This window comes from Gekko japonicus, unplaced genomic scaffold (assembly GCF_001447785.1).
Source record: "Gekko japonicus isolate JY-2015 unplaced genomic scaffold, Gekko_japonicus_V1.1 scaffold1850, whole genome shotgun sequence".
Classification (NCBI taxonomy): domain Eukaryota; kingdom Metazoa; phylum Chordata; class Lepidosauria; order Squamata; family Gekkonidae; genus Gekko; species Gekko japonicus.
Window position 1 is genome coordinate 57,202 of NW_015163658.1, and position 9,287 is coordinate 66,488.

General features: G+C 47.9%; 1 protein-coding gene across 1 annotated transcript in view; it reads left to right on the forward strand.

The window, feature by feature from the left end:
- Positions 1-9,287, forward strand: part of SMARCC1 (SWI/SNF related, matrix associated, actin dependent regulator of chromatin, subfamily c, member 1) — a gene marked incomplete at its 5' end in the record, with an annotated part of 96,374 nt that overhangs the window by 44,293 nt on the left and 42,794 nt on the right. Inside the window, one exon of the mRNA XM_015407715.1 lies at positions 2,708-2,842. Within this exon, the coding sequence (XP_015263201.1) occupies positions 2,708-2,842 (135 nt within the window). The remainder of the gene's footprint in view (positions 1-2,707; positions 2,843-9,287) is intronic.

The following is a 9,287-nucleotide window of genomic DNA, read 5'->3' on the forward strand; positions in this document are numbered from 1 at the left end:
CACACCCAACAGCAGAAACTCATTAGCATATTAGGCCACACCCCCATGTTACCAGAAGTGTGGTCATCCAGCCACGCCCACCTTTTGCTTCTTATTCTGTTGACCTTGTTTGTGGTCAAAACCCAGGGCATTTTTTGTAGCAGGAACTCCTTTGCATGTTAGGCCACACACCCCTAATGTAGCCAGTCCTAATGAGTTTCTGCTGTTGGGTGTGGCCTGTTATGCTAATGAGTTCCTGCTGGGCTTTTTCTACAAAAAAGCCCTGGTGCGGGGGATGCTTCCCAATCAGACCGGGGTGCCTCCACAGCCAAACTCCTCTCCCTTCCCCTCCCCACAACAGACACCCTGTGAGGTAGGTGGGGCTGAGAGAGCTCTTGAGAGAAAGGGCTCTTTTTCAAGAACAGCTCTTATCGGAACTACGGCTTGCCCAAGGTCATCCAGCCTACTTCTACCTCCTCCTGAAATATCGCATCCTTGCAGGCTTGAATCCCTGGCACCTCCCGATGCCTGAGAAAGACGGCCCTTGTAGAAAGCAGCACTGCCACACTTGTGTCCATTGCAGACTGATAGTGGCATCAATTTAAAAAAATGTGAACAGAGATTAGTTTTATTTATTTCAGTATTGGTACCCCAGTTTTGTCCCCAGAAGCCCCCAAAGCAGCTTACAGCAAAAAAAACACCACCACAAAACTCTATATAAATAACTCAGCAAATAACAAACTACATTTAGCCCATTTCCCTGAATTCGATGGCTGTCTGATCCAAGGGCACAGGGCTAAAAAGGGCCCTTTGGGCTGCAGAGGCACAGGTCCAAGAGCCCTTGGGATTGTTCCGAACGGCTCATGTCTCCGTCTACACACAAGCTTTTTGAAGTCCTTGAAGCAGGACAGGGAGATCAAATCCTGACGGAAACATTGCAGCTGTTATAATTTTGCCCCTGCATGATGATATGTTCTTTGATTCATTTATACCCCACCCGTCTCCCCGCTGGGTACCCGAAGCGGCTTACGTCATTCTCCTCCCCTCTGATTTATCCTCACAACAACCCTATGAGGTAGGGTTAGGCTGAGAGTATATGACTGGCCCAAGACCCATCCAGTGAGCGTCCAGGGAATGAGAGGGGATTTGAACCTGGGCCTTCTGGTCCTAGTCCAATGCTCTGACCATTGCACCACACTGACTCTGGCAATCTTGGGGGAGAGGAGGGCCCACCTAAGACCCCATCCCCCCCCCCAAGTGAAGCCAGAAGGGGTCTAGCTAATGCACTTGTTTAGACTTCCATAATGACTCAGGAACTCATAACTCCCAGAAAAAGGTGTCATTTCCTGCCATTTAGGCCTGCGTACTGCAAAGCAGAACAGGAGGGTCCCCCTCACTTCTGAATATTTACTTTTTATTCACAATATAATCCTTTTGTATACTTCTTACCACATCTGGAAACTTAGATGGTTATGAATGAATGGCCGCCAACATTTGTGTCTTTGTGCAAACATTTCTCATTCATAGAAATAGTGTAGCATATAATCTGATATTGAGTTCTTGCGCCCTAATGAACATAAGAACATAAGAGACGCCAATGTTGGATCAGGCCAAAGGCCCATCCAGTTCAACACTCTGTCACACAGTGGCCAAAAATACCAGGTGCCTCCCCATGACTTCCCCGGCCAGGACATTAGAAACCCTCCCACTGTTGACCCCCAAAAGGACCAAGAAGACAGAGCATCACTTGCCCCAGAGCCCCTAGCTATACCTTGTGGCTAATAGCCACTGATGGACCTCTGCTCCATATGCTTATCTAATTCCCTTTTGAAGCCGTCCATGCTTGTAGCTCCCACCACTTCCTGTGGCAGTGAATTCCATGTGTTAATCACTCTTTGGGTGAAGAAGTACTTCCTTTTATCCGTTCTAACCCGACCGCTCTGCAGTTTCATGGAGTGCCCACGAGTTCTTGTATTGTGAGAAAGGGAGAAAAGTACCTCTTTCTTTACCTGCTCTTTCCCATGCATAATCTTATAAACCTCGATCATGTCACCCCTCAGTCGTCTTTTCTCCAAGCTAAAGAGCCCCAAGCGCTTTAACCTTTCTTCATAGGGAAAGTGTTCCCACCCTTTTATCATTCGAGTTGCCCTTTTCTGCACTTTTTCCAAAGCTATAATATCCTTTTTAAGGTGTGGTGACCAGAACTGCACACAGTATTCCAAATGAGGTCGCTGTGGCCACTTCGCGTTTTCAAAACTAGAGAGCCAGTTCGGTGTAGTGGTTCAGTGCGCGGACTCTAATATGGGAGAACTGGGTTTGATTCCCCACTCCTCCACTTGCACCTGGCTGGACAACCTTGGGCAAGCCATAGTTCTGATAAGAGCTGTCCTTGAAAAAGAGCCGTTTCTGTCAAGAGCTCTCTCAGCCCCGCCTACCTCACAGGGGGTGTCTGTTGTGGGGAGGGGAAGGGAAAGGAGTTTGTAAGCCACTCTGAGACTCTGAGTGAAGGGCGGGGTATACATCCGAACTCCTCCTCCTTCTCCTCCTCTTCTTCTTCCCTGAAAACCAAGAAGGGTTGCTGTCGTCAGGCTAAAGGGGAAGGGGGAAGAGAAGAGGAAACGCTTGGTACAAATGAAGGGGGGGGGAATCGAGGCCACCTTGCATTCTGTTTGTGCTGCAAAACGTCCAGTTGTCCAGTCTGTAGCTTAAACATCTGTGTCTTCTTCAGCATCTGGCAGCCGTTGAGGAGAGGAAGATCAAGTCCTTGGTTGCCCTCTTGGTGGAAACGCAGATGAAGAAACTAGAGATCAAACTCCGTCATTTTGAGGAGCTGGAAACGATCATGGACCGAGAGAAAGAGGCGGTAAGAATGGGAAGCTGCAGTTCTCTGAATACATGCTCTGCTCTCAAGGGGGCTCTTGGGCGCATGGCAGTCTCTCTGTGCATGCATTGGCTCTTGTGGGCTCTGTGCAGTTCAGCTGCTCATCAGAGTCTAAAGACTGGGCTTTTCTTCAGACACAAGTTCTACTGAACTGTTCATGCGTCCAGCCAACCGGTTGTCTCCTCTGTTCAGAATCTCTCCTTAAGTGAGTGGTAACTTCCCATCTTTAGATCACACACATTAGTATTTTACTCTTCTGGTGCGTTTACGGAGTAGTTTCTTAAACCAGTCCTGCATGTGCGTCTTCTGTTCTCTGCTTGGAACACACAGCAAATTTACATGCTTGTGTTGGGGATTTTGGACATGGGATATTACCTCAGTTGTCTCAGAATGGAATTTGTGGCTTGGCTTCCCTATGGTCCATTTCCTCTTTAGTGCAGGTTCTGAACACCCTGGGCATATCAACAAACAACCTTAAGCCAATTCTGGATTGGTTTAACTAGTCCTTCCCACAAGGTTCACTTAAGCAATTGCAGTTCTGTGGGTTCCAGAATGTATTTAGGAGAGATTTCAAGTTGCTGTCATGAAGCGATAGCTTTCAAAAAGCAAGCCAGAATAGGTCCCTGACCACGGTTTCAGAAAGCAGCTGCTTTGGTGAGAAGGGCGGGGTATAAATTGAATGAATAAATAAGATGTCTAGGCTTGGATTTTGTTGAGACTACAAGTCAATGCAAATAGAGGCATGATTGCTCTCTTGAAGTCTTTTGAAGGGCTGTCACTTAGAGGAGGCAGGGAGCTGTTCCTGTTGGCAGCAGAGGGTTTAAATTCAAGGTGGGAAGGTACCGGCTGGCTCTCAGGAAAAACCTTTTGACAGGAAGAGTTGTGCATCAGTGGAATCAGCTGCTTAGGAAGGTGGTGACCTCCCCCCCCCCCCCCCGGCGTCTTCAAGCAGCAGCTGGACAAACCCTTATCAGGGATGCTCTAGGCCAGTGGTGGCGAACCTATGGCACGGGTGCTAGAGGTGGCACTCAGAGCCCTCTCTGTGGGCACGCGTGCCATCAGCCCAGCCAGGCCCAGACCATCATTAAAGTGTCGAATTCTCTGCCAAATAATTTTAAGTCAATGAAAGCAGTTGGGATTGCTTTCCTTACTTTGTTTGGATCATCTTAAGTTAATGTATGAGTGGTTTTTTCTAAAGTAAAACCTCAGGATTCAGGTTTAATTGCCGTGTTGGCACTTTGCGATAAATAAGTAGGTTTTGGGTCGCAGTTTGGGCACTCGGTCCCTAAAAGGTTCACCATCACTGCCCTAGGCTTTGAGCAGGGGGTTGAACTAGATGGCCTGCAGGGCCCCTTCCAACTCTGTGTGATTCTATGAGGCAGCAGTCAGATGGTTACTGTCAATGGGGGGGGCACCAGCTGTGTCCCTCCATCCTCTGGACCACCTTACTGCTCTTCTCATGTCTTGGCATATCTAGAGATGTAAAATTTCCAGAAATTTTGAAGCTCAGGGGGAAAAAACCCGGGTTTTTCCTGGAAGGAAACGGAAATTTTCGGGAAAATTGAAAAAAATGCTACATTAGCACTTCTTTTTTCTTTTCCAGATTGAAAGTCATTCTGTTACTTTAGGAACATAAAATATGACTATGGACATTTTTACTTGGCATGAAATCATCACAACGAGCATATTTAAAACATAGTGTATCCAAACAATTATTACAAACAGAATACCCACCCACATGCAAAAACAAAACCTGAAACCTTTTTCTTTTCTTGTGACAATAGCACCTCCTAAAGGAAGAAATGCATCTTGTTCTTGCATCGGAGAGTTCAGTTGGTAACCTAGGACTTGCTTGTCCTCAGTGCACAGAAATTAGATCAATCTGATACCATGCATATTTTTTAGAAATGATTTGGAAAATATTTGAACACCTTGTCTTATTCATCATGTTAAAATAAAATGTTCCATAATCAATTTCTTTTCTTTTCTTTTCAATTTTTCCAATTTTTCAGGGGGGGAAAAAAAGGCTTCAGGGAAAAAACGGAAAACCCCCAGGTTTTCCCCCCCGAATTTTTCCGGTTTTTTCCCCAGGCCTTTACAACTCTAGGCATATCCCAGAGGCCGGGCCCTTCACCTCCTCTGAAGGGGGAGGTCTGTGACCACCTGCTGCTCTCTACTTTGGCTGGCAGAAGCAACTACTAGGTTTATTTATTTCATTGAAATACTTATATTTTGCCCTTTCCACCATCCATGATGACTGGTGATGGGCAAACTCCCTTCAGCTGCCGTGAATTCCAGTTTGGGCAAACCGGACTTTCTGAGGATTAATTATAAAAAGGTTTTTTTAAAAAAAAATAATAATCCAAACAGGAAACAAAACTCTTGAGTGCTGGGGATACCGTGACACGCCCTGTGATGTCGTCAGGGATGCAATGGACTTAGAATCATAGACTCATAGAGTTGGGATGGGACCTCCAGGGTCACCTAGTCCAACCCCCTGCACAGTGCAGGAGATTCACAAATACCTCCCCCACACATACCCGCAGTGACCCCTGTTCCATGCCCAGAAGATGACAAAAAACCTCCAGGATTGCTTCATGACCCCCAAAGTGGCGATCGGCATTTTCCTGGGTGTGTAAGAAAGGGCCACGAGAACTAAGCACTGCTGCAACCCTTCCTACCCTCCCTCTCATCATCTTCCTCAGTTCACAGAATCCGCATTGCTGTCTGATTGGGATATGTCCTGTGGAGAACCACAGAGTTGTGTACCCCAAACCCATGTTCTCACACACACACACACACACGAGTCTGCTGAATGAGATCATCTGGCGCTTTCGGGGTTTGGTGTTATACAGATGACACCCATCTCTATATTTTGTTACCTTGTCCCTCCAGATATGCCAGTCTTGTGGCCAGGTGTCTTTAGTTTTAAAAAGCTGAAGCCGAACCCAGACAAGAGGCAACATTGGTGAGGAAGGCTGATATTGTGAAGGGATTGGATCAGCTTGTTTTTGGCTGGAGTGGAGTTGGTTTTCGCAGAGCAGGTTAAAAGCTTGGTGGTCATCGGCACAGCCTTCCTGTTTGATAAGCAGGATGGGGGCAGTGGCCAGGACTGCCTTCTTTCACCTACGTGTCTGGTTCACCAACTCTCTTGTTCCTTAGACTCAGCCTATCAGTCCACTCTTATCTGTGCTCTTGTAACTGTGCAGTTGGACTACTGTAATTCGCTCTGCATTGGGCTGCACTTAAAGGTATCCCAGAAACTCTAGCTGGTCCGGAATGCGGCTGCTCAGTTGTTGTCTAGGACTAGCCAGTGGGAATATATCTTGCCCCTTTTGACATGGCCAGGTGGGGCTTTTGCCCAGGAAGACTTCTGATTGACCATTGGAGATTTGATTGGCTGTGCAGGTTTTTAAAAATGTCGCTTTGGCAGCAGCGGCCACCATAGCTGTGTGCGCAAGCTGCGGCAGCTGTTGTGTGCTTTGGCAGCAGCGGCCACCATAGCTATGTGCGCAAGCTGCGGCAGCTGTTGTGAGGCTGTCAGAATTCCAGAGGTGCCCACAGGCTCAGAGAGAGGTGGGGGAGGGGGACCCCTGCTCTAACCGATGCACCGCACAGGGCCGCTAGTGGAGAATAAGGAGGGGAACGGACAGGATGTTGAAAGAAGAAGAGAAGTTTGGATTTATACCCTGCCCTTCACAACCCAAAGGTATCTCAGAGCGGCTTCCAAACTCCTTTCCCTCCCCCTTCCCACAACAGACACCCTGTGAGGCAGGTGGGGCTGAGAGAGCTCTTGACAGAAACTGCTCTTTTTCAAGGACAGCTCTGATCAGAACTATGGCTTGCCCAAGGTCATCCAGCCAGGTGCAAGTGGAGGAGGAGTGGGGAATCAAACCCGCGCACTTCACCACCACACCCAACTGGAGTAGAAGTAGTGAGTGAGTGAAGGGTCAGTGCCAGCGTGAACTAGCAAGAGGAGTCAGCCAAAGCGGAAGCCTCACACCGGCCATAAGGACGGCTTGGGAACAATGCTCCCTCTAAACTGTGGGGTCTTGTGAGCAAACATTCTACTTTGTGAGCTCCTGGCATTGAAGTTGTGAGCGAGCGGTTTGGCCCCTGCATAAATCAGTTTGCGCTGGAGCCCTCCTTCCAGAGCGAAGGCAAAAACGTGTGAGCTGGAGGCTAAAAAACTGTGAGCTAGCTCACACTGACTCAGCTTAGAGGTGACACTGCTTGGGGAAGTAAGTGGACTAACAAGGTAGGAGGGGTGAAGGCTGGTGGATGCTGTGTGCAGGAGCAGGCGCGTTCTGAAGTCCCGCTGCAGCATGCACACGCCTCCCTGCCACCAGTGTGAACTCCCTTAAATGCTGAACGATCCATGACCAGGCCTCCTCCTCTTCCTCTCCGAAGTGACAAATGTTTGGGTTTCTCAACCGTTTCCCCCCCTTTTGCACGGCCCACAAGACGCTTCTGCTGTTCCATTCGGCCTGGCAGAGCATTCTGCGTAACTCAGCAGCTTTGGTGCTTCTCTGCTAGCTCTGGCAGCTGTCTCGGGGAGGGCTCTGCATCATGAGAGGTGCTAGAACTACCCCCCTTCCCAGGAGTCTGGATGTCGGCAGAAGACAAATCTCCCACATTGCTGCTGCTCTTGACCAGGAGGGGTTAGTGGAAAGCAGTGTGGGGCTTTTTTGAGGGGAGGGGTGTTACCTCACTCATTCCACCTCAAAGCTTCACAGCTGCCCAACCAGTCTGAACACCCAAAAGGTGCGGTTTGGATACTCTTGGAGCCTGGAATGCTGGAGACAAATACTCCAGCAGAAAGTGGCTCGTGCAAATGGGAGCCAACGTGGTGGAGGGCTCAGAGTGTCGGACTAGGATCCCAGGTTCAAATCCCCGTTCGTACCATAGAAGGGTGACCTTGGGCCAGTCACACTGCCAGCCGGCTCTGGGCGGCTTCCATACAAACAAATACAACTTAAGATCATACAATTACAGCTACCTCACAGCAGAACCAAGCTTGAGTCCAGGGGCACCTTGAAGACCAACCAAGTTTGATTCTGAGGATGAGCTTTCGTGTGCACGCACACCTCTTTGAAAAAGGGTGCATGCGCACAAACGCTTATACCCAGAATAAAACTTCATTGGTCTTAAAGGTGCCCCTCGACTCAGGTATTGTTCTGCTGCGACGCACCTGAGTCTACCTCACAGGGTTGTTGTAAGGATGAAACCAGAGACGAGAGCTATGTAAGCCGCTTTGGGGTCCCCAATGGGGAGAAAGGGTTTGTTGTTGTTGTTCAGTCGCACAGTCGAGTCCGACTCTTCGCGACCCCACGGACCACTTCATGCCAGGCCTTCCTGTCTTCTGCCGTCCTCTGACGTTTGCTCAATTTCATGTTCGTTGCATCGATGACACTGTCTAACCATCTCATCCTTTGCCGTCCCCTTCTTCCTTGACCCTCAGTCTTTCCCAGCATCAGGGTCTTCTTCTCCAGTGAGTGCTCCCTGCTCATTGGGTGGCCAAAGTATTTGCGCTTCAGTTTCATTATCTGGCCTTCCAGGGAACAGTCAGGGTTGATTTCTTTTAGGATTGACTGATTTGATCTTCTTGCAGCCAAGGGACTCTCAAGAGTCTTCTCCAGCACCATAGTTCAAAAGAATCTATTCTTCGGCACTCGGCCTTCCTTATAGTCCAAAAGAGAAAGGGTATATAACAATAAACCCCAGTGTGCCCCTTGGCATGGAGCGGCCTGTTCTAAAGCAGTCTGTGGCATCACAGAAGGAGATTTGGCTGAGGGGCAGCTTGAATAGTCTAGTTTCTAAATAATTTATTTATTTATTTATTAGATTTTTATCCCGCCGAAGCGGCTCAGGGCGGCTTACAACAATTAAAACCAGTAAAATTAATACAGTGCATCTAAAACAATCAATAGCAATAACAATAAAATTACAAAAAGCAGTACATTACAGCAAGAGCCAGTAAAACAGCTCAACTCTGATATAAGAAGGATTAAAACAGTAATATCATAGGAATAGCATAAAAACATTAACAGGAGAAAAATTAATAAAATCAGTAAAATAAAATGATGTTAATAAGAGAATCATACAATGTTTTCAGCTAAAATAAGTTTACGTTTCCTAGTAGCTGAGCAACCAAATTTTGCCACAGCATAAGTCACTGAGCTCTGAACGTCTTCTAGGAGGAATTTACGAGGGACTTCTGGCCTAAAGTCAAGATAAGACTGCAGAGGGCTAAATCTAGACAGAAGGGGTAGTATAGGATGGGCTCGTTCCTCCTGACAGAATCTGCAGAAAAGGAGGACATGAGTAACTGATTCCACCATACTAGCCAATTGAATATTTATTGAGGGGCAGAGTGCAGACAAGCCCCTCCCCAGCCCCTCCCCAGTTCTGTGTGCAGACAGCATGC